The sequence below is a fragment of the Dryobates pubescens genome, chromosome 33, assembly GCF_014839835.1.
Source record: "Dryobates pubescens isolate bDryPub1 chromosome 33, bDryPub1.pri, whole genome shotgun sequence".
Lineage (NCBI taxonomy): Eukaryota > Metazoa > Chordata > Aves > Piciformes > Picidae > Dryobates > Dryobates pubescens.
In genome coordinates, this window is record NC_071644.1 from 578,641 (window position 1) to 603,670 (window position 25,030).

General features: G+C 63.3%; 1 protein-coding gene across 2 annotated transcripts in view; it reads left to right on the forward strand.

Annotated features, from left to right (window-relative positions):
* EPHB2 (EPH receptor B2) overlaps positions 1-24,813 on the forward strand; it is a 169,790-nt gene extending 144,977 nt beyond the window's left edge. For both annotated transcript variants that reach the window (XM_054175737.1, XM_054175739.1), the window contains exons 10-16: positions 235-357; positions 898-1,145; positions 3,738-3,953; positions 6,036-6,185; positions 8,383-8,576; positions 11,370-11,525; positions 24,151-24,813. In XM_054175737.1, coding sequence (XP_054031712.1) covers positions 235-357; positions 898-1,145; positions 3,738-3,953; positions 6,036-6,185; positions 8,383-8,576; positions 11,370-11,525; positions 24,151-24,259 — 1,196 coding nt within the window. In that variant the 3' untranslated portion in view covers positions 24,260-24,813. The remainder of the gene's footprint in view (positions 1-234; positions 358-897; positions 1,146-3,737; positions 3,954-6,035; positions 6,186-8,382; positions 8,577-11,369; positions 11,526-24,150) is intronic.
* Positions 24,814-25,030: the final 217 nt, after the last annotated feature.

Sequence of the window (25,030 nt, forward strand, 5' to 3'; positions counted from 1 at the left end):
CTCTCTGGTCCTAGCTGAGGGTGCAGCCCTTCAGCAGAGTGCAGCTGTGGCAGCCCTGTGCAGCAGGGCTCTGCATGTTCCTCCTCAGGCTGCTTGCCTGTGTCTGCTCCATGCCCCCCACGACGCAGCTTGCTGAGGTAACAACGACCCTCAGACAAAGGCTTCCCCTGGTGCCAGCTGCCAGTCCTTCCCTTGGCATCTGTCTGTCTGACTCTCTCCCTCTCCCCCATGCAGTGACTCCAGGGATGAAGATCTACATCGACCCTTTCACCTACGAGGATCCCAACGAGGCGGTCCGGGAGTTCGCGAAGGAGATTGACATCTCCTGTGTCAAAATCGAGCAGGTGATCGGTGCAGGTGGGTGACCCCAGCACCACCCCTCCCCTGGTGCAGGTGGGTGACCCCAGCACCACCCCTCCCCTGGTGCAGGTGGGTGACCCCAGCACCACCCCTCCCCTGGTGCAGGTGGGTGACCCCAGCACCACCCCTCCTCTGGTGCAGGTGGGTGACCCCAGCACCACCCCTCCCCTGGTGCAGGTGGGTGACCCCAGCACCACCCCTCCCCTGGCACCATCTGAGCCTTGCCTGGGCCAGGGAGGCCTTGCACCCAGCCAGCCTGCACTAGCTGGAGCCAGGCAGCCCAGGGCTGGAGGAGCAAGGGCTGGAGACAGGAGGCTCTCGTTGCATGTGGTCTCCTGCCCAGTGCTCCTCAGCAGGGATGAGCCCAGGTGGAGGTCTTGGATGTGGAGTGAGGGAGGAGGCACAGATCAGAGGGTGGGTGGGCAGCTCAGGGCTATGCAGGGTGGGCATGAGGGAGCCCCTTGGGGAGAAAGGCTTCTCTGGGCCACTGAGCTGGCCTGGGCCACTGAGCTGGCTGCCTGTTTGCCTCTGTTACAGGGGAGTTTGGGGAGGTGTGCAGTGGGCATCTCAAGCTGCCTGGCAAAAGAGAGATCTTCGTGGCCATCAAGACCCTGAAGTCAGGCTACACTGAGAAGCAGAGGAGAGACTTCCTGAGTGAGGCCAGCATCATGGGGCAGTTCGACCACCCCAACGTCATCCACCTGGAGGGGGTGGTGACCAAGAGCTCCCCAGTCATGATCATCACTGAGTTCATGGAGAATGGCTCCCTGGACTCCTTCCTGCGGGTATGGGCTCCAGAGCTCGTGGTGGGCAAGAGGAGGACAGAGGGGAGGTTTCCCTTCCCTGTGCCACCAGGGCAGTGCCCTTCACTGCCCAGCGTCCCCTGCCTCTGGGGCAGCTGCTGCATGGTCCAGGGGTCTGTGTCCCAGGAACAGAGGTGGAGGTGGCACCAAGGCTGTCCTGTGTCAGCTGTCTGTCTCCTCACAGCTAGTGAGGGGCTGTGCCCACAGGAGCACATCCAAACAGGGCACTCTGGGGTAGCTTGGCACAGGAGGGCCTCAGCTCCAGCTAAGCATTTGCAGTCCTGAGTCTGACCTGTGCTGAAGGCTCACAGCCTGCTGGGTAGGAGCAGATTGCTCCTTCTGAGCCCTCCTATGCCAGGGGTGCCAGACCTGTCCCCTCTGCATGGCAGCAGCCATGGTGGTGATGTCCCCAGGGGGTATGAGGGCAACTCCCACCCTGTGACCTCTGCTCCCAACACTCCTGTTGGAGAGGAGCCTGGGAGCCAGAGCAGCAGTGTGCAGGCAGGGGCTGCAGTGCACAGAGCAGCAGTGTGCTGGCAGGGAATGCAGTGCACAGAGCAGCGGTGTGCTGGCAGGGAATGCAGTGCACAGAGCAGCGGTGTGCTGGCAGGGGCTGCAGTGCAGAGCAGCGGTGTGCTGGCAGGGGCTGCAGTGCACAGAGCAGCGGTGTGCTGGCAGGAGCTGCAGTGCACAGAGCAGCGGTGTGCTGGCAGGGAATGCAGTGCACAGAGCAGCGGTGTGCAGGCAGGGAATGCAGTGCACAGAGCAGCGGTGTGCTGGCAGGGAATGCAGTGCACAGAGCAGCGGTGTGCAGGCAGGGGCTGCAGTGCACAGAGCAGCGGTGTGCTGGCAGGGAATGCAGTGCACAGAGCAGCGGTGTGCTGGCAGGGAATGCAGTGCACAGAGCAGCAGTGTGCAGGCAGGGAATGCAGTGCACAGAGCAGCGGTGTGCTGGCAGGGAATGCAGTGCACAGAGCAGCGGTGTGCTGGCAGGGAATGCAGTGCACAGAGCAGCGGTGTGCAGGCAGGGAATGCAGTGCACAGAGCAGCGGTGTGCAGGCAGGGAATGCAGTGCACAGAGCAGCGGTGTGCTGGCAGGGAATGCAGTGCACAGAGCAGCGGTGTGCTGGCAGGGAATGCAGTGCACAGAGCAGCAGTGTGCTGGCAGGGGCTGCAGTGCACAGAGCAGCGGTGTGCAGGCAGGGGCTGCAGTGCACAGAGCAGCGGTGTGCAGGCAGGGAATGCAGTGCACAGAGCAGCGGTGTGCTGGCAGGGAATGCAGTGCACAGAGCAGCGGTGTGCTGGCAGGGGCTGCAGTGCACAGAGCAGCGGTGTGCTGGCAGGGGCTGCAGTGCAGAGCAGCGGTGTGCTGGCAGGGGCTGCAGTGCACAGAGCAGCGGTGTGCTGGCAGGGAATGCAGTGCACAGAGCAGCGGTGTGCTGGCAGGGAATGCAGTGCACAGAGCAGCGGTGTGCAGGCAGGGAATGCAGTGCACAGAGCAGCAGTGTGCTGGCAGGGAATGCAGTGCACAGAGCAGCGGTGTGCTGGCAGGGGCTGCAGTGCACAGAGCAGCAGTGTGCTGGCAGGGAATGCAGTGCACAGAGCAGCGGTGTGCTGGCAGGGAATGCAGTGCACAGAGCAGCGGTGTGCAGGCAGGGAATGCAGTGCACAGAGCAGCGGTGTGCAGGCAGGGAATGCAGTGCACAGAGCAGCAGTGTGCTGGCAGGGAATGCAGTGCACAGAGCAGTGGTGTGCTGGCAGGGGCTGCAGTGCACAGAGCAGCGGTGTGCTGGCAGGGAATGCAGTGCACAGAGCAGTGGTGTGCAGGCAGGGGCTGCAGTGCACAGAGCAGCGGTGTGCTGGCAGGGAATGCAGTGCACAGAGCAGTGGTGTGCTGGCAGGGGCTGCAGTGCACAGAGCAGCGGTGTGCTGGCAGGGAATGCAGTGCACAGAGCAGCGGTGTGCAGGCAGGGGCTGCAGTGCACAGAGCAGCGGTGTGCAGGCAGGGGCTGCAGTGCACAGAGCAGCAGTGTGCTGGCAGGGGCTGCAGTGCACAGAGCAGCGGTGTGCTGGCAGGGGCTGCAGTGCACAGAGCAGCAGTGTGCAGGCAGGGGCTGCAGTGCACAGAGCAGCGGTGTGCTGGCAGGGGCTGCAGTGCACAGAGCAGCGGTGTGCAGGCAGGGGCTGCAGTGCACAGAGCAGCGGTGTGCAGGCAGGGGCTGCAGTGCACAGAGCAGCGGTGTGCTGGCAGGGGCTGCAGTGCAGAGAGCAGCAGTGTGCTGGCAGGGAATGCAGTGCAGAGCAGCAGTGTGCTGGCAGGGAATGCAGTGCAGAGCAGCGGTGTGCTGGCAGGGGCTGCAGTGCAGGAGGGTGAGGCCGGGGGGGGCGCTCGCTGGCTGTCGCCGGGCTGTGCAGGGCATGCACCGATGCTCCCGGCAGGGCTGTGCCGCCGCAGGCAGCCGCAGGGGGACGCTGCTGGCTGGGGCCGGGGCCGGGGCCGGGCAGCCCGGGGGCTCTGCCCTGAGGGGCTCTGCCCTGAGGGGCCCTGCCCTGAGGGGCTCTCTGTCTCCCCAGCAAAACGACGGGCAGTTCACGGTGATCCAGCTGGTGGGCATGCTGCGGGGCATCGCCGCGGGCATGAAGTACCTGGCGGACATGAACTACGTGCACCGGGACCTGGCCGCCAGGAACATCCTGGTGAACAGCAACCTGGTCTGCAAGGTCTCCGACTTCGGCCTCTCGCGCTTCCTGGAGGACGACACCTCCGACCCCACCTACACCAGCGCCCTGGTACGGCCCCTGCCCGGGGGAGGGCTGGCTGCAGGGGGAGGGAGGGCAGGGGGGGAAGGGGGAGAGCCCCCTTGGCCTGGGGTGAGCCATGGGAGCAAGGTGCTGGGTGGGAAAGAGCCACAAAGCGAAGCAAGGCAGAGCTCCTCTGGTGAGCTCCACTGCAGCAGGCTGCCCACAGCCCTCTCCAGCCTCCCCTTCAACAGCTCCAGGGATGGAGCCCAACCACCTCCCTGGGCAACCTGCTGCAGGGTTCCAGCAGCCTCCTGGGGCAGAACTTGTTCCTCACAGCCAATCTCAATCTGCTCTGCTCTGCTTTGAAGCCATTGGCCCTGGGGCTGGCCCTGCAGGCCTTTGCCAGCAGTCCCTCTGCAGCCTTCTTGCAGCCCCTTCAGGTCCTGGAAGGTTGCTCTGAGGTCTGCCTGAAGCCTTCTCTTCTCCAGGCTGCACAGCCCCAGCTGCCTCAGCCTGTGCCCATAGGGGAGGTTCTTCTGCCCTTTGATCATCTTTGTGGCCTCCTCTGCACCCTCTCCATGAGCTCCAGGCCTTTCTTGTGCTGGGGGCTCCAGAGCTGGAGGCAGTGCTGCAGGTGGGGTCTCGGAGAGCAGAGCAGGGGGCAGCATCCCCTCCCTTGACCTCCTGGCCACACTGCCTTGGGTGCAGCCCAGCACGTGGGTGGCTTTTTGGGCTGCCAGTGCCCATTGCTGCCAAGCTCCTCATCCACCAGCACCCCCAAGTCCTTCTCTGCAGGGCTGCTCCCAATCATTAAGATATCCTTTCCCAACAGGGTGGTGAAGCTCTGGGTCAGACCCCAGGGGAGCTGGGAAGTGTCACTGAGGAGAGCTCCTGGGGGGATGCTCCAGCTATCCTCACTCTGTAATTCCTCCTCCAGGACCTCTTGTTCAGCCACTTTTCAGAGCCCTGCTGGGCAGGAGCTCTGCTGGGATTATGCCTGCTGGGGAGGGCAAAGCTGCTGCGTGTGGAATGCTCCTCTTGTGCAAAGCAAAATGTTTTGTCTGAGGCTTGTGGCTGGGAGCAGGTTAAGGAATGTTATCATCTGTTCATTACTGCAGCATGTGCGGAGTCTGAGGCCTCTCAGCTCCTGGGAGACTCTTAGTAAGCCCTGGCAGTTACTCACTGACAAAAGCTAATGTTCCCTAATCCCCTCCCAGCCACAAAATGCAGACAAGTTTGCTTATTTTTCAGCAGAGGTTGAAGATTTTCCCCTTGGAAGGTCTCTTGGGTTGGGAATGGCTCAAGTCCAAAGACTCTTGTGGGGGCTGTGGGGGCTGCTAGGGCTTAAGCAGAGGATTGCAGTTCCTGTGGCCCCAGGCATAACTCCTCTGCAGGAGTCCTCCTGATTGCTCCACAGCTGCTGTTGCTCAGCAGGTTGCTGGAGACCCAGGAGCCCAGCCAGGCTATCCCATTGCCCATGCCGTGCTAGAGCAGGCTGCAGCTCTGCATCAGCAAGTCTGGAGTCACAGAATGGGCTGGGCTGGGAGGTTCCTGTTGGACCTTGGCAACATCACAGAATGGCCTCAGTTGGAAGGGACCCTAAGGAACATAGAAGCATAGAATCAGTGAGGTTGGAAAGGACCTCAGAGATCATCAAGTCCAAGCTGTCACCTAACACCTCCTGACAACTAACCCATGGCTCCAAGTGCCACATCCAATCCCCTCCTGAACACTTCCAGGGATGGGGACTCCACCACCCCCCTGGGCAGCACATCCCAGTGGCCAACAACTCTCTCTGGGAAGAACTTTCTCCTCACCTCCAGCCTAAACCTCCCCTGGCACAGCTTGAGACTGTGTCCTCTTGTTCTGCTGCTGGGTGCCTGGGAGAAGAGCCCAACCCCCACCTGGCTCCAACCTCCCTTCAGGGAGTTGCAGAGAGCAAGAAGGTCTCCCCTGAGCCTCCTCTTCTGCAGGCTAAGCAACCCCAGCTCCCTCAGCCTCTCCTCCCAGGGCTGTGCTCCAGACCCCTCCCCAGCCGTGTTGCCCTTCTCTGGACCCCTTCAAGTCTCCCAATGTCCATCTGGACCGGAGGGGCCCAGAGCTGGACACAGGACTCTGTTCTGCCTGCAGGGGGGGAAGATCCCCATCCGCTGGACAGCCCCCGAGGCCATCCAGTACCGCAAGTTCACCTCGGCCAGCGACGTCTGGAGCTACGGCATCGTCATGTGGGAGGTGATGTCCTACGGAGAGAGGCCCTACTGGGACATGACCAACCAGGACGTGAGTGCTTGAGGGACCACAGCCCAACGCTGCAGCTGCAGCCCCCCTGGGCCATCCCCACAGCCTTCCTGCCGTGGGAGGTGCGACCAAGGCCAGCACCCTTGGAAGAGGTCATGGAGATAACTTCTGTCTCCTGGCCGGGTCCCATTCTGCTGCCCTGGCAGGGGTCAGGCACCGAAGAGCAGCCCCTGCAGCAGCACAGGGCTCATGGAGCCACTCAGGCTGGAAGGGACCAAAGCTCATGCAGTCCAATTCCTCTGCACTCAGCAGGGACATCCTCCACTGGATCAGGTTGCCCAGAGCCCTGTTGAGCCTCACCTTAAACATCTCCAGGGATGAGGTCTCAACCACCCCATGGGCAACCTGCTCCAGTGCTCAACCATCCTCCTTGTGAGGATATCCTGATATCCGGTCTCAATCTGCTCTAAATTCAAGGCACTGCTCCTGTCCCTGCAGCCCTTTGCCAGCAGTCCCTCTGCAGCCTTCTTGCAGCCCCTTCAGGTCCTGGAAGGTTGCTCTGAGGTCTTCCTGGAGCCTTCTCTTCTCCAGGCTGAACACCCCCAGCTCCCTCAGCCTGGCCCCACAGCAGAGCTGCTCCAACCCCTGGGTCCTCTGGACCCTCTCCAGCAGCTCCAGGTCCTTCCTGTGTTGAGGGCTCCAGAGCTGGCCCCAGGCCTGCAGGTGGGCTCTGAGCAGAGCAGAGGGGCAGAATCCCCTCCCTGTGCTGCTGCTCTCCCTGCCCTGTCTGCAGCTCAGCACTCAGCTGGCTCTGGGCTGCCAGGGACCAGTGCTGGCTCCTGGGGAGTTTGTCACAAGCTGACACCCCCAAGGCCTTCTCCTGCAGGCTGCTCTGGAGCCATTCTGAGACATCTACAGCCAGGTGGCAGTGACCTCCTGACTGGTGCCATCCCCCTCCCTTGCTCCCCTCCCCTGCACCTCTTCCCTCCCTGGTTTCTCCTGCCACCAGCCCGGTGCTGTGCCAGCCCCAGTTCCGCTGTGGGGGTGGCAGAGCCCTGGCTGCCTCCTGGGCACAGCTCCCTGCCTGGTGCCTGTCCCCAGCCTCCTCCTCCCGCTCTGCCGCCGCAGGGCACGGTGGCCCAGAGGCTGTCACCACTTAACTGCAGCTGCTGCCCCCTTCCCCTGGGCACGTGGGGGCTGCTGGTGCAGCTTAGCCTCCTGACCCCGAGGTGTGAGCTCCTGGGGAGGCTGCAGGGCTGCGTGCGGGCAGCGAGGCGGCGCCGGGCGGCAGGAAACCACCGAGGCCCTGCTGCAGACAAGTGCTGGGGGCTTGCCCTGCCCCCCCTGCATCCCCTCCCCTCACAGCTGCCCCCAGCAGAGCTGCACAGGGACAGCTTTGCACCTCTGGGCACAGTGAGAGAAGCACAGAATGGGTTGGGGTGGAAGGGAGCTCAAAGCTCAGCCAGTTCCAGCCCCCTGCCATGGGCAGGGACCTCTCCCCCTAGCCCAGGCTGCTCAGGGCCTCATCCAGCCTGGCCCTGAACGCCTCCAGGCAGGGGACAGCCACAGCCTCCCTGGGCAGCCTGTGCCAGAGTCTCCCCAGCCCCACTCAATAATTTCTTCCTCATCTCCAGTCTCAGTCTCCTCTCTCCCAGCTCAGATCCATTGTTCCTCATCCTGGCACTCCCAGCCCTTGTCCAGAGTCCCTCCCCAGCTCTCCTGGAGCCCCTTCAGGAACTGGAAAGCTGCTCTGAGGTCTCCCTGGAGCCTTCCCCAGGCGGAGCAGCCCCAACTCTCCCAGCCTGTCCCCACAGGGGAAGTTCTCTCCAGCCTCTGATCATCTTTGTGGCCTTCCCTGGACCCTCTCCAGCAGCTCCAGGTCCTTCCTGTGCTGGGGGCCCCAGAGCTGGAGGCAGTGCTGCAGGTGGGGTCTGAGCAGAGCAGAGGGGCAGAAGCAGACCAGAGAAGCACATCCCTGTCAGGGTAGCAGGGGTGGTCTCTCCTTAGCTGAGGAGGCTGGTGGGCATGGCTGCCTGTCAGCTGGGCAGGGCTGGCATCACCTCCCAGGACACTGTGAGGTGCAGGGGGCTGGGGGTTGGAGGGCAGTGTGTGGTGGGGGCTGAGGTGCAGGCCCCGCTGCGGTGTGGGTGGCCATGCCTGTCCCCCTCAGGCTCCAGCAGAAGGGACATGAGGAAGGCTTTGGTGCCTGTGCACTCAGCTGTCCTTGCCCCCTCTGCAGGTGATCAATGCCATCGAGCAGGACTACAGGCTGCCCCCCCCCATGGACTGCCCCAACGCCCTGCACCAGCTGATGCTCGACTGCTGGCAGAAGGACCGCAACCACAGGCCCAAGTTTGGGCAGATTGTCAACACCCTGGACAAAATGATCAGGAACCCCAACAGCCTGAAAGCCATGGCCCCCCTCTCCTCTGGGTATGCACTGCTGCCTTCCTCCTCTCCTCTGCCTTTGTGGTGGGTTGAAACTAGCCTCCCCCCTGCCCAGCATTCAGCTGCCAGCCCAGCTGGGAGCAGAGGAAGCTGCATCCAGCAGCAGAGCTCCAACCTGCAGTGCAGTGCAGTGCATCTGAGCTGCAGTATTTGCAGGGGTTTGCAATCAATGGACAGCACAAGAACCTCCCTGGCCAAGGAGCAGGGGAAGCTGCCAGCTGCTCCCTCCCTGCCTCCCCCTGCACCAAAGGGGCAAGAGAGAGGAGCAGAGAAGTTAGACTCAGCCAAAGCAATGCAGCCAAGGTCAGGCAGGAGCAAGTTAGGATCTGTGCAGAGCACAGAAGTGAGGAGAGAGAAATTGTTTGGGGAACCAAATCTTCTGGTAGCTCTCTCTCCACTGGGGTTGTGCAGGATGAGCTTTGGCTTCCTTCTCCCCCCCAGCAGTGATTTATTTCCCTTGCACTGCTTTCTGGTCAGGATCTGTGACCAAAGGTGAGAGGCACAGCCCAAACCCACCACAGCTTGCAGATCTGCTGCCTCCTGCAGGGTCCTGCTGGGCACCATCCTTGCACCTCTCTCTCTCTCTCTGGGAGCTGCTCCAGGGGCAGTGTCTTGGTTTAAAGAGCAGGCAGGGATGGTTTGACCCCCCCTGAAAGGGGTAGCATGAAAGGCTGTGTTGAACTGGAGAGCACCACACAACAGCACAGGGCAGAGGAATCCTTCACACCTGCCACACATCCCAAAAGCACACAGGGTGCATGGAGCCCTCCCAGAATCCTTTCCCCAGCCAGACTAAACCCCAAGCCTCAGTGCTCCTTCTCCCCCATTGCCTCCCTTCCACTAGGCCTAAACAGACCAGAGTTGGACAGGACAAGGTAGGGCTCTGGAGGCCACAGGCAGGCCTGAGATACTCCCCTGTGGTACCAGCTAAGAGCTCCTGCAGGAGAGCAGACAGGAGGGGGAAAGAGAGAGCAAAGTGACCCTGCAGGCAGTGCTGGAGGGATGCAGGCATGAAGGGAATGAAACAGAGGATTGCACCTCCCAGGGTGTAGCTTCTGGACTCTCTGATCCTCCTGGAAGACCTCTCTGACATTTAAGACCTCCCAGTGCCTTCAACCCAGGCCAAGGCAGCTTGGCCTTTGTGGTTTGGAGCTTTAGAGGAAGATGTTGAGGTCCCTCTGCTCCTCTCCTTGGGCAGGTTGGAGCTGGGGAGCAGCTCCATGGGTCTGCTGTGCAGGAGCAGCTGGGGTTCCTGCTGCCTTGGCAGGCAAATCTTGCATGCAGCAGAGACAGCTGAAGCCCTGCCAGGCAGTGCAGCCTCTGAGCTGGGCTGGGGCACAGCAGCTGGCACTCAGCACCCTCCCCAGGGGAGAGTCTCCTTCCCCCCCCTGCAGCCAGGCTGTCAGAGCTGCCTCCCACCACCACGCAGGGCTCCTGCCCCCCGGGGGCAAGGCTGAGGCAGGAGGCCCTCCACAGGCCTGCCCTGGGCTGGGTGGGTGCTGGGTGAGGGTGGTGCTCAGCAGGGTGAAGTGCAGGGCTGGGTGGGTGCTGTGAGGGTGTAGTGCAGGGCTGGATGGGTGCTGGGTGGGGGTGGTGCTCAGCAGGGTGCAGCACAGGGCTGGGTGGGTGCTGTGTGGGGGTGGTGCTCAGCAGGGTGCAGCACAGGGCTGGATGGGTGCTGTGTGGGGGTGGTGCTCAGCAGGGTGCAGCACAGGGCTGGATGGGTGCTGTGTGGGGGTGGTGCTCAGCAGGGTGCAGCACAGGGCTGGGTGGGTGCTGTGTGGGGGTGGTGCTCAGCAGGGTGCAGCACAGGGCTGGATGGGTGCTGTGTGGGGGTGGTGCTCAGCAGGGTGCAGCACAGGGCTGGGTGGGTGCTGTGTGGGGGTGGTGCTCAGCAGGGTGCAGTGCAGGGCTGGGTGGGTGCTGGGTGGGTGCAGCACTGGGCTGGATGGGTGCTGTGTGGGGGTGGTGCTCAGCAGGGTGCAGCACAGGGCTGGATGGGTGCTGGGTGGGTGCAGTGCAGGGCTGGATGGGTGCTGCTGGGGCAGGTGCTGCCGCTGCTGGGGGTCAGAGCCTCCCTGGTGGCAGTGCCTCAGCCGTGCTGGCAGCGCCTCAGCCATGCTGGCAGTGCCCCAGCAGTGCCAGCAGTGCCCCAGTGGTGCCGGCAGTGCCCCAGCGGTGCTTGCAGTGCCCCAGCAGTGCCGGCTGTGCCCCAGCGGTGCTGGCAGTGCGTCAGCGGCGCTGGCAGTGCCCCAGCAGTGCCGGCAGTGCCCCAGCGGTGCTTGCAGTGCCTGAGCAGTGCCGGCTGTGCCCCAGTGGTGCTTGCAGTGCCCCAGCGGCACCGGCAGTGCCTCAGCGGTGCTTGCAGTGCCTGAGCAGTGCCGGCTGTGCCCCAGCGGTGCTGGCAGTGTGTCAGCGGCGCTGGCAGTGCCCCAGCAGTGCCGGCAGTGCCCCAGCGGTGCTTGCAGTGCCTGAGCAGTGCCGGCAGTGCCCCAGCGGCACTGGCAGTGCCCTAGCAGTGCCGGCAGTGCCCCAGCGGTGCCGGCAGTGCCTGAGCAGTGCCGGCAGTGCCCCAGCGGTGCTGGCAGTGCCTGAGCAGTGCCGGCAGTGCCCCAGCAGTGCCGGCAGTGCCCCAGCGGCACCGGCAGTGCCTCAGCGGTGCTTGCAGTGCCTGAGCAGTGCCGGCAGTGCCCCAGCGGCACTGGCAGTGCCCCAGCAGTGCCGGCAGTGCCCCAGCGGTGCCGGCAGTGCCTCAGGGCTGCGGTCGCTGCCTTGCAGGATGAACCTGCCCCTGCTGGACCGCACGGTGCCGGACTACAGCAGCTTCAACAGCGTGGAGGAGTGGCTGGAGGCCATCAAGATGAGCCAGTACAAGGAGAGCTTCGCCAGCGCCGGCTTCACCTCCTTCGACATCGTCTCCCAGATGACCGTAGAGTAAGTGCCCAGCCTGCTGCCCCCGCAGCAGCCTCACTTGCCTCAGTTGCCACAGTTGCCACAGCAGCCTCAGTTGCCTCAGTTGCCACAGCTGCCTCAGTTGCCACAGCAGCCTCAGTTGCCTCAGTTGCCACAGTTGCCTCAGTTGCCACAGCAGCCTCACTTGCCTCAGTTGCCACAGTTGCCACAGCAGCCTCAGTTGCCTCAGTTGCCTCAGTTGCCACAGTTGCCACAGCAGCCTCACTTGCCTCAGTTGCCACAGTTGCCACAGCTGCCTCAGTTGCCACAGCAGCCTCAGTTGCCTCAGTTGCCACAGTTGCCACAGCAGCCTCAGTTGCCACAGCAGCCTCACTTGCCTCAGTTGCCACAGTTGCCACAGCAGCCTCAGTTGCCACAGTTGCCACAGTAGCCTCACTTGCCACAGCAGCCTCAGTTGCCTCAGTTGCCACAGCTGCCTCAGTTGCCACAGCAGCCTCAGTTGCCTCAGTTGCCACAGCAGCCTCAGTTGCCACAGCAGCCTCAGTTGCCTCAGTTGCCACAGCAGAGCCTCAGCTGCTCCTTGGTGACTTGCTTTGGCTGTGCTTGCTGCAGTCTGGCCTGGATGGGATCTGTTCCTTCCAGACCCTCTCTTGGTCACAGGATCTCAGAATTGTTGAGGCTGGGCAGGACCTCTGGGACCATGCAGTGACCTAACCCCCCCGCACCAGCTGCACCCTGCCACCAAGTGCCACATCCAAGCTGTTCTCAAAGCCCCCCAGGGGTGCCCACTCCACCACCTCCCTGGGCAGTCCATCCCAGTGCCCAGTCAGCCTTTCCATGAGGAATTGCTTCCTGACCTCCAACCTGAACCTCCCCTGGTGCAGCTTCAGGCCATGCCCTCTTGTCCTGGCACCAGCTGCCTGGAGCAGAGCCTGACCCCCTCCACAGCTTCCTTTTAGGTACTTGTGGAGAGGGATAAGGTCCTCTCCAAGTCTCTTCTCCAGGCTCAATGCAGTTGCTGCACAGCTGCTGTGCTCTGCAGGCTCTGCCTCGGCTCCAGAGCCCTGGCTGCTGCTGCTCTGCAGGATTCATGCCCCCAGTGCCACACAGCATGTCCCCCCTGTGCAAATGGGACCCCCCAGAGGGATCCCCAAGCCCCAGCACGGGAGAGCTGGAGGTGCCAGGCCAGCAGCAAACAGCTCTGCAGGCACTCAGAGCACCCTTGGGCTCTGCAGTCCTCGTGGGGGTGTGGAGCAGCTCACTGCAAAGAGCCCTGCACAGGAGAGGCCTCCAGCTGCTTCCCAGCTGCTTCCCACTTGTCCTCCATCCACATCCCTCAGTGGCAAAGAGAATCCTAGCAAGTTGCTCAGGGAGAGCAGGCAGCTGAAGTGCCTTGGTGGTGGAGCTGTGGTGCCTCTGGTGGAGGATTTGTGGTGAGCTGCAGTGGCCTTTGGAAACCCTGCCCAGGAAAGCAGCAGGCACTGAGGCCCCCTGGAAGCGCTCCCAGGTCAGATCCTGGTGAGCAGCAGGGCCTGGGGACTCGCTGGGGAGAGCGCTGGGGACTCAGAGCCTGCTCACACAGCCAGGCCCTGCTCACACAGCCAGGCCCTGCTCACACAGCACAGCCCTGCTCACACAGCCAGGCCCTGCTCACACAGCACAGCCCTGCTCACACAGCACAGCCCTGCTCACAAAGCCAGGCCCTGCTCACACAGCACAGCCCTGCTCACACAGCCAGGCCCTGCTCACACAGCACAGCCCTGCTCACACAGCACAGCCCTGCTCACACAGCCAGGCCCTGCTCACACAGCCAGGCCCTGCTCACACAGCACAGCCCTGCTCACACAGCACAGCCCTGCTCACAAAGCCAGGCCCTGCTCACACAGCACAGCCCTGCTCACACAGCCAGGCCCTGCTCACACAGCACAGCCCTGCTCACACAGCTAGGCCCTGCTCACACAGCCAGGCCCTGCTCACACAGCACAGCCCTGCTCACACAGCACAGCCCTGCTCACACAGCACAGCCCTGCTCACACAGCCAGGCCCTGCTCACACAGCACAGCCCTGCTCACACAGCCAGGCCCTGCTCACACAGCACAGCCCTGCTCACACAGCACAGCCCTGCTCACACAGCCAGGCCCTGCTCACACAGCCAGGCCCTGCTCACACAGCCAGGCCCTGCTCACACAGCACAGCCCTGCTCACACAGCACAGCCCTGCTCACACAGCACAGCCCTGCTCACACAGCCAGGCCCTGCTCACACAGCACAGCCCTGCTCACACAGCACAGCCCTGCTCACACAGCCAGGCCCTGCTCACACAGCCAGGCCCTGCTCACACAGCACAGCCCTGCTCACACAGCCAGGCCCTGCTCACACAGCCAGGCCCTGCTCACACAGCACAGCCCTGCTCACACAGCACAGCCCTGCTCACACAGCACAGCCCTGCTCACACAGCCAGGCCCTGCTCACACAGCACAGCCCTGCTCACACAGCCAGGCCCTGCTCACACAGCCAGGCCCTGCTCACACAGCACAGCCCTGCTCACACAGCACAGCCCTGCTCACACAGCCAGGCCCTGCTCACACAGCACAGCCCTGCTCACACAGCACAGCCCTGCTCACACAGCACAGCCCTGCTCACACAGCACAGCCCTGCTCACACAGCACAGCCCTGCTCACACAGCCAGGCCCTGCTCACACAGCCAGGCCCTGCTCACACAGCACAGCCCTGCTCACACAGCACAGCCCTGCTCACACAGCCAGGCCCTGCTCACACAGCCAGGCCCTGCTCACACAGCACAGCCCTGCTCACACAGCCAGGCCCTGCTCACACAGCCAGGCCCTGCTCACACAGCACAGCCCTGCTCACACAGCACAGCCCTGCTCACACAGCCAGGCCCTGCTCACACAGCCAGGCCCTGCTCACACAGCACAGCCCTGCTCACACAGCCAGGCCCTGCTCACACAGCCAGGCCCTGCTCACACAGCACAGCCCTGCTCACACAGCCAGGCCCTGCTCACACAGCACAGCCCTGCTCACACAGCACAGCCCTGCTCACACAGCACAGCCCTGCTCACACAGCCAGGCCCTGCTCACACAGCACAGCCCTGCTCACACAGCACAGCCCTGCTCACACAGCCAGGCCCTGCTCACACAGCCAGGCCCTGCTCACACAGCACAGCCCTGCTCACACAGCACAGCCCTGCTCACACAGCACAGCCCTGCTCACACAGCCAGGCCCTGCTCACACAGCACAGCCTGCTCACACAGCCAGGCCCTGCTCACACAGCACAGCCCTGCTCACACAGCCAGGCCCTGCTCACACAGCACAGCCCTGCTCACACAGCACAGCCCCTGCTCACACGCACAGCCCTGCTCACACAGCACAGCCCTGCTCACACAGCCAGGCCCTGCTCACACAGCCAGGCCCTGCTCACACAGCACAGCCCTGCTCACACAGCACAGCCCTGCTCACACAGCCAGGCCCTGCTCACACAGCCAGGCCCTGCTCACACAGCACAGCCCTGCTCACACAGCACAGCCCTGCTCACACAGCCAGGCCCTGCTCACACAGCACAGCCCTGCTCACACAGCCAGGCCCTGCTCACACAACACAGCCCTGCTCACACAGCACAGCCCTGCTCACACAGCACAGCCCTGCTCACACAGCCAGGCCCTGCTCACACAGCACAGCCCTGCTCACACAGCACAGCCCTGCTCACACAGCCAGGCCCTGCTCACACAGCACAGCCCTGCTCACACAGCACAGCCCTGCTCACACAGCACAGCCCTGCTCACACAGCACAGCCCTGCTCACACAGCCAGGCCCTGCTCACACAGCACAGCCCTGCTCACACAGCACAGCCCTGCTCACACAGCACAGCCCTGCTCACACAGCCAGGCCCTGCTCACACAGCCAGACCCTGCTCACACAGCACAGCCCTGCTCACACAGCACAGCCCTGCTCACACAGCACAGCCCTGCTCACACAGCCAGGCCCTGCTCACACAGCCAGGCCCTGCTCACACAGCACAGCCCTGCTCACACAGCACAGCCCTGCTCACACAGCACAGCCCTGCTCACACAGCACAGCCCTGCTCACACAGCCAGACCCTGCTCACACAGCCAGGCCCTGCTCACACAGCACAGCCCTGCTCACACAGCACAGCCCTGCTCACACAGCCAGGCCCTGCTCACACAGCACAGCCCTGCTCACACAGCCAGGCCCTGCTCACACAGCACAGCCCTGCTCACACAGCACAGCCCTGCTCACACAGCACAGCCCTGCTCACACAGCCAGGCCCTGCTCACACAGCCAGGCCCTGCTCACACAGCACAGCCCTGCTCACACAGCCAGGCCCTGCTCACACAGCACAGCCCTGCTCACACAGCACAGCCCTGCTCACACAGCACAGCCCTGCTCACACAGCCAGGCCCTGCTCACACAGCACAGCCCTGCTCACACAGCCAGGCCCTGCTCACACAGCACAGCCCTGCTCACACAGCACAGCCCTGCTCACACAGCACAGCCCTGCTCACACAGCACAGCCCTGCTCACACAGCCAGGCCCTGCTCACACAGCCAGGCCCTGCTCACACAGCCAGGCCCCTGCTCACACAGCCAGCCCTGCTCACACAGCCAGGCCCTGCTCACACAGCACAGCCCTGCTCACACAGCACAGCCCTGCTCACACAGCCAGGCCCTGCTCACACAGCACAGCCCTGCTCACACAGCACAGCCCTGCTCACACAGCACAGCCCTGCTCACACAGCACAGCCCTGCTCACACAGCCAGCCCTGCTCACACAGCCAGGCCTGCTCACACAGCACAGCCCTGCTCACACAGCACAGCCCTGCTCACACAGCCAGGCCCTGCTCACACAGCCAGGCCCTGCTCACACAGCACAGCCCTGCTCACACAGCACAGCCCTGCTCACACAGCCAGGCCCTGCTCACACACAGCACAGCCCTGCTCACACAGCACAGCCTGCTCACACAGCACAGCCCTGCTCACACAGCCAGGCCCTGCTCACACAGCCAGGCCCTGCTCACACAGCACAGTCCCTGCTCACACAGCACAGCCCTGCTCACACAGCCAGGCCCTGCTCACCACAGCACAGCCCTGCTCACACAGCACAGCCCTGCTCACACAGCCAGGCCCTGCTCACACAGCCAGGCCCTGCTCACACAGCCAGGCCCTGCTCACCCAGCACGCCCTGCTCACACAGCACAGCCCTGCTCACACAGCACAGCCCTGCTACACACAGCCAGGCCCTGCTCACACAGCACAGCCCTGCTCACACAGCACAGCCCTGCTCACACAGCACAGCCCTGCTCACACAGCCAGGCCCTGCTCACACAGCACAGCCCTGCTCACACAGCACAGCCCTGCTCACACAGCACAGCCCTGCTCACACAGCACAGCCCTGCTCACCAAGCCAGGCCCTGCTCACACAGCACAGCCCTGCTCACACAGCCAGGCCCTGCTCACACAGCACAGCCCTGCTCACACAGCAGCCCTGCTCACACAGCCAGGCCCTGCTCACACAGCCAGGCCCTGCTCACACAGCACAGCCCTGCTCACACAGCACAGCCCTGCTCACACAGCACAGCCCTGCTCACACAGCACAGCCCTGCTCACACAGCACAGCCCTGCTCACACAGCACAGCCCTGCTCACACAGCCAGGCCCTGCTCACACAGCACAGCCCTGCTCACACAGCCAGGCCCTGCTCACACAGCACAGCCCTGCTCACACAGCCAGGCCCTGCTCACACAGCACAGCCCTGCTCACACAGCCAGGCCCTGCTCACACAGCACAGCCCTGCTCACACAGCCAGGCCCTGCTCACACAGCCAGGCCCTGCTCACACAGCCAGGCCCTGCTCACACAGCACAGCCCTGCTCACACAGCACAGCCCTGCTCACCAGCACAGCCCTGCTCACACAGCACAGCCCTGCTCACACAGCCAGGCCCTGCTCACACAGCACAGCCCTGCTCACACAGCCAGGCCCTGCTCACACAGCACAGCCCTGCTCACACAGCCAGGCCCTGCTCACACAGCACAGCCCTGCTCACACAGCACAGCCCTGCTCACACAGCCAGGCCCTGCTCACACAGCACAGCCCTGCTCACACAGCACAGCCCTGCTCACACAGCACAGCCCTGCTCACACAGCACAGCCCTGCTCACACAGCCAGGCCCTGCTCACACAGCCAGGCCCTGCTCACACAGCACAGCCCTGCTCACACAGCCAGGCCCTGCTCACACAGCCAGGCCCTGCTCACACAGCCAGGCCCTGCTCACACAGCCAGGCCCTGCTCACACAGCACAGCCCTGCTCACACAGCCAGGCCCTGCTCACACAGCCAGGCCCTGCTCACACAGCACAGCCCTGCTCACACAGCACCAGCCCTGCTCACACAGCACAGCCCTGCTCACACAGCACAGCCCTGCTCACACAGCCAGGCCCTGCTCACACAGCCAGGCCCTGCTCACACAGCACAGCCCTGCTCACACAGCACAGCCCTGCTCACACAGCACAGCCCTGCTCACACAGCCAGGCCCTGCTCACACAGCCAGGCCCTGCTCACACAGCACAGCCCTGCTCACACAGCACAGCCCTGCTCACACAGCCAGCCCTGCTCACACAGCACAGCCCTGCTCACACAGCACAGCCCTGCTCACAACAGCACAGCCCTGCTCACACAGCCAGCCCTGCTCACACAGCCAGGCCCTGCTCACACAGCACAGCCCTGCTCACACAGCCAGGCCCTGCTCACACAGCACAGCCCTGCTCACACAGCACAGCCCTGCTCACACAGCCAGGCCCTGCTCACACAGCACGGCCCTGCTCACACAGCACAGCCCTGCTCACACAGCACAGCCCTGCTCACACAGCACAGCCCTGCTCACACAGCACAGCCCTGCTCACACAGCACAGCCCTGCTCACACAGCCAGGCCCTGCTCACACAGCCAGGCCCTGCTCACACAGCACAGCCCTGCTCACACAGCACAGCCCTGCTCACACAGCACAGCCCTGCTCACACAGCACAGCCCTGCTCACACAGCCAGGCCCTGCTCACACAGCACAGCCCTGCTCACACAGCCAGGCCCTGCTCACACAGCCAGGCCCTGCTCACACAGCACAGCCCTGCTCACACAGCCAGGCCCTGCTCACACAGCCAGGCCCTGCTCACACAGCCAGGCCCTGCTCACACAGCCAGGCCCTGCTCACACAGCACAGCCCTGCTCACACAGCACAGCCCTGCTCACACAGCACAGCCCTGCTCACACAGCACAGCCCTGCTCACACAGCCAGGCCCTGCTCACACAGCACAGCCCTGCTCACACAGCACAGCCCTGCTCACACAGCACAGCCCTGCTCACACAGCCAGGCCCTGCTCACACAGCACAGCCCTGCTCACACAGCACAGCCCTGCTCACACAGCATAGCCCTGCTCACACAGCCAGGCCCTGCTCACACAGCACAGCCCTGCTCACACAGCACAGCCCTGCTCACACAGCACAGCCCTGCTCACACAGCACAGCCCTGCTCACACAGCCAGGCCCTGCTCACACAGCACAGCCCTGCTCACACAGCCAGGCCCTGCTCACACAGCCAGGCCCTGCTCACACAGCACAGCCCTGCTCACACAGCATAGCCCTGCTCACACAGCCAGGCCCTGCTCACACAGCCCAGCGCCTGCTCACACAGCACAGCCCTGCTCACACAGCACAGGCCCTGCTCACACAGCACAGCCCTGCTCACACAGCCAGGCCCTGCTCACACAGCCAGGCCCTGCTCACACAGCACAGCCCTGCTCACACAGCACAGCCCTGCTCACACAGCACAGGCACACCACCTGCTCACACAGCACAGCCCTGCTCACACTAGCCAGGCCCTGCTCACACAGCCAGGCCCTGCTCACACAGCACAGCCCTGCTCACACAGCACAGCCCTGCTCACACAGCACAGCCCTGCTCACACAGCACCAGCCCTGCTCACACAGCAAGCCCTGCTCACACAGCCAGGCCCTGCTCACACAGCACAGCCCTGCTCACACAGCACAGCCCTGCTCACACAGCACAGGCCCTGCTCACACAGCACCAGCCCTGCTCACACAGCCAGGCCCTGCTCACACAGCACAGCCCTGCTCACACAGCACAGCCCTGCTCACACAGCCAGGCCCTGCTCACACAGCACAGCCCTGCTCACACAGCACAGCCCTGCTCACACAGCCAGGCCCTGCTCACACAGCACAGCCCTGCTCACACAGCACAGCCCTGCTCACACAGCACAGCCCTGCTCACACAGCCAGGCCCTGCTCACACCAGCAGGCCCTGCTCACACAGCACCGCCCTGCTCACACAGCACAGCCCTGCTCACACAGCCAGGCCCTGCTCACACAGCCAGGCCCTGCTCACACAGCACAGCCCTGCTCACACAGCACAGCCCTGCTCACACAGCCAGGCCCTGCTCACACAGCACAGCCCTGCTCACACAGCACAGCCCTGCTCACACAGCCAGGCCCTGCTCACACAGCCAGGCCCTGCTCACACAGCCAGGCCCTGCTCACACAGCCAGGCCCTGCTCACACAGCACAGCCCTGCTCACACAGCACAGCCCTGCTCACACAGCCAGGCCCTGCTCACACAGCACAGCCCTGCTCACACAGCACAGCCCTGCTCACACAGCCAGGCCCTGCTCACACAGCACAGCCCTGCTCACACAGCCAGGCCCTGCTCACACAGCCAGGCCCTGCTCACACAGCACAGCCCTGCTCACACAGCACAGCCCTGCTCACACAGCCAGGCCCTGCTCACACAGCCAGGCCCTGCTCACACAGCCAGGCCCTGCTGGCTGCCAGGAGAGCCCCAGGGCAGCTCTGGCTGGCTCAGCACAGCCCCCAGGCCCTGGGGAGGGTTTGGCACACTGCAGGTTGTTCTCCTGCAGCAGGATCTGGGGGCAAGGAATCTGAGGGCTGGGGTAGAGCTCTGCCCAGGCTGGCACCAGCACCCTGCACACAGCTCAGCCCTGCCTAGGCTGGCACCAGCACCCAGTACCACAGCTCAGCTCTGCCTAGGCTGGCACCAGCACCCTGCACACAGCTCAGCCCTGCCTAGGCTGGCACCAGCACCCTGCACACAGCCAGGCCCTGCCTAGGCTGGCACCAGCACCCAGTACCACAGCTCAGTCCTGCCTAGGCTGGCACCAGCACCCTGCACACAGCCCAGCCCTGCCTAGGCTGGCACCAGCACCCAGTACCACAGCTCAGCTCTGCCTAGGCTGGCACCAGCACCCAGTACCACAGCTCAGCTCTGCCTAGGCTGGCACCAGCACCCAGTACCACAGCTCAGCTCTGCCTAGGCTGGCACTCGCACCCAGTACCACAGCTCAGCCCTGCCTAGGCTGGCACCAGCACCCAGTACCACAGCTCAGCCCTGCCTAGGCTGGCACCAGCACCCTGCAGCACAGCACAGCCCTGCCTATGCTGGCACCAGCACCCTGCACACAGCCCAGTCCTGCCTATGCTGGCACCAGCACCCTGCACACAGCCCAGCCCTGCCTAGGCTGGCACCAGCACCCAGTACCACAGCTCAGCCCTGCCTAGGCTGGCACCAGCACCCTGCACACAGCTCAGCCCTGCCTAGGCTGGCACCAGCACCCAGTACCACAGCTCAGCTCTGCCTAGGCTGGCACCAGCACCCTGCACACAGCCCAGTCCTGCCTATGCTGGCACCAGCACCCTGCACACAGCCCAGCCCTGCCTAGGCTGGCACCAGCACCCAGTACCACAGCTCAGTCCTGCCTAGGCTGGCACCAGCACCCTGCACACAGCTCAGCCCTGCCTAGGCTGGCACCAGCACCCAGTACCACAGCTCAGTCCTGCCTAGGCTGGCACCAGCACCCTGCACACAGCTCAGTCCTGCCTAGGCTGGCACCAGCACCCTGCACACAGCCCAGCCCTGCCTAGGCTGGCACCAGCACCCAGTACCACAGCTCAGCCCTGCCCAGCTGTGCCATTTGCAGTGCAGCTGCAGCCCTTTCTAGAGGCAGCCCAGGTTGTGTCTCTGTGAGTGCCATCCCCTCCCTTCCCTGAGCAGAGGAATTCAAGACTGAAAGTTAGGCTGCAGGAGGGAGATGAGCAGCAAAGTCTTGGGGGGATCACAGTCACAGAATCACTCTGGCTGGAAAAGCCTTCTCAGGTCACCAGTTCCAGCCATGAGCTAACCACCAAGGCTGGTGCCAAGCCACATCCCTCTGCCTCAAAACACCCCCAGGGATGGGCATTCAGCCTCCTCCCTGGGCAGCCTGCTCCAGGCTTTGAGAACCCTTCCAGGGAAGAAGTTCCTTCCACTGTCCAGCCCAAACCTGCCCTGGGGAGCTCCAGCCAGGTTCCTGTTGTGCTGTCACTTGTCACTAGGGAGGAGAGACCAACCCCCAGGTGGCTGTAGAGAGTGAGAAGGGCACACTCCTGGCACACTCCTGGCACACTCTTGGCACACTCTTGGCTTGCTCTTTCTTTAGCACAGAGTCACAGTGTGTGAGGGGCTGGAAGGGACCTGGAAAGCTCATCCAGCCCAAGCCCTGCCAGGGCAGGGTCACCCAGAGCAGCTCACACAGGAACACAGCCAGGAGGGGGTTGAATATCTCCAGAGGAGACTCCACAGCCCCCCTGGGCAGCCTGCTCCAGGCTCTGTCACCCTCCCAGGGAATAAATTCTCCCTCCTGTTCCCATGGCACTTCCTCTGCCTCAGCTTCCACCACTGCCCCTTGGCTGGAATTGGGCATCCCCCAGCAGAGCCTGGCTCCAGCCCCTGGGCACTGCCCCTGCACAGCTTCATCCCCAGCAAGGAGCTCACCCTCAGGCTCCTGCTCTCCAAGCTGCAGAGCCCTCAGCTCCCTCAGGCTCTCCTCATGAGGAAGATCTTCCACAGCCTGCAGCAGCTCTGTGGCTCTGTGCTGGATTCTCTCCAGCAGTTCCCTGAGGTCCTTCTTGAGCTGAGGGCTCAGAACTGGGCACAAGATTCCAGCTGTGGCCTCAGCAGGGCAGAGCAGAGGGGGAGGAGAACCTCTCTTGAGCTACTCAGCACAGCCCTTCTGATCCAGCCCTGGCTGCCCTTGGCCTTCTTGGCCACCAGAGCTCATTGCTGGCTCAGGGTCAACCTCCCACCCACCAGGACCCTCAGGTCCTTTCCCCTTCCCTGCTCCCCAGCAGCTCAGAAGCCTAATGCCTGTGAAAAGCAGAGCAGGGCAGACCCTGGGAGTGCTGCAGCGCAGCAGAGATGAGAGGCAGCAAAAGATGCTGAGATCAAAGCACAAGGAGCAGGAGCAGCCCTGATCTGCACAGGCAGAGCGGCATCCACGCTGCTGAGGGGGTAGCACATCCTGCTCCTGTCTGCAGGGATGGGGAAACTGGGTTAGTGTGTCACAGGGAGGGAGGCCAGGCCTGAGGAAGGGAAGGCTTCCAGGGCAGCAGAGTCCCTTCCAAGCAGGGAGCAGAGCTCTGGGCTCTGGCTGCGCACTGCCTGCTGAGGCTCCAGCAGCCTCAGGCTGCTCTGGGCAGGCAGCAAATGCAGAGGGGGAGGACAGGAGCCAGAGAGGAGGAGCAGAGCTTCCAGCAGGTCTGCAGCTCTTTGTTGCATCGATGGAATGAATCTGTGGAGGCTTCAGCTCCCTGCACAGCACAGCCTGGGGGGGTCCTGCCCATGGGGCTGGGGGAAAATGCCACAGAATCCTGGAATGGGTTGGGGTGGAAGGGACCCCAAAGCTCAGCCAGCTCCAGCCCCCGGCCATGGGCAGGGACCCCTCCCCCCAGCCCAGGCTGCTCAGGGCCTCATCCAGCCTGGCCCTGAACACCTCCAGGCAGGGGACAGCCACAGCCTCCCTGGGCAGCCTGTGCCAGAGTCTCCCCAGCCTCACTCTCAACAATTTCTTCCTCATCTCCAGTCTCAGTCTCCTCTCTCCCAGCTCAAAGCCATTGTCCTCACCCTGGCACTCCCAGCCCTTGTCCAGAGTCCCTCCCCAGCTCTCCTGGAGCCCTTCAGGCACTGGAAGGCTGCTCTGAGGTCTTCCCAGCCTGTCCTTTTAGGATAGGTTCTGCAGCCTCTGATCATCTTGGTGGCCTCCCCTGCACCCTCTCCATGTCCCTCTTGTGCTGAGAACCTAATCCCAAGAGCCTGTGAATATGGGGCCTGAGGTGGTGGGACAGGGCCATGAAGGCAGGAGGGGAGCAGAGCTGCATGCCCCAGGGCAGGGGAAGGTCTGAGATGATGCAGAGAGTTTCAGCCTGGTGGGCACTGAGGCTTGGCTTAACCAGGAATGGATGAAGGGATTGGCATTTGGGAGGTGAGGCTTTGGCCTCAGCATCTTCCCTGTGTCAGGACATCTACACCAGCCCAGGCTTCTCAGAGCCTCTTCCAGCCCAGCCTGGAAGGCTTTCAGTGGTGGAAGCTCTCATCCAGCCTGGTCTGAAACACTTCCAGGCAGGAGGCAGCCACAGCCTCCCTGGGCAGCCTGTGCCAGTGTCTCCCCTCCCCCACAGCAAAGACCTTCTCCCTGCTGCCCAGCCCCCATCTCCCCTGCTGCAGTGTGAGATGCCTGCTGGTGCTGAGGTGCTGTTTGTTTCTGCTCCTCCCCAAGGGACATCCTGCGAGTTGGGGTCACCCTGGCAGGCCATCAGAAGAAGATTCTGAACAGCATCCAGGTGATGAGAGCACAGATGAACCAAATCCAGTCTGTGGAGGTTTGAGAGCTACCAGTCCTCCTGCTCCTCTTCATGGAGGCCCTGCTCCCCTTCGCCCCTCTCTGTCCCAGCTCCAGCTCTTGAGTGCTCTGCACGGACCAGAAGCAGGCAGCTGCCCCGAGGGCCAGGGCAGCAGGAGGGAGCACCCTGCCCCCAGTGCTGGGAAGTCACCAAGAGCTTCTGGAATCTAAGCAATGGAAAAAGGGAACAAAAAAGACAACTGTTTGGGGGGGAAAAAAAAACCACCACCAAGCCACCAAACCACACCAAACCAAACCTCTGGAATATTCCTCAGTAGTAACAAAGCAATTTGTGTCCTCGGGAAGGGCTCCGAGGCCAAAGGGAGCCTGCCGAGGGGGAGGGAGGAGCAGCTCCATCCCCTTCCTCCTGCACAGGGCTGCCGCAGCCGGGCCCAGGCACCTCTGGAGCAAGGAGGCTTTGCCGAGAGGAGAACTGCAAGGCAAGGTCATGGGAAGCGCTGCTCCTCCCCGCGGGGGGAGGGGGGCTCCGGGAGCCTCCTGCAGCCAGCAGTCCTGCCCCGAAGCCCCGGGGGGAGAGAGAGAGAGAGCTGCAGCTCCTTGGTGCTGTGGATCCAAGTGCATCTCAAAGCTGCTGGACCGAGGCAGGAGCTGAAGACTTCTTCTTCTTCTTCTTCTTTTTTTTCTAGGAAAAAACCAACCAAACAAACAATAAACACAAAGCAAACACAAAGGAAACAAAACACAAAGCAAAGAAGGCAAAACACAGAACAAAGCAAAGCAAACTGCGGCTGCAGGA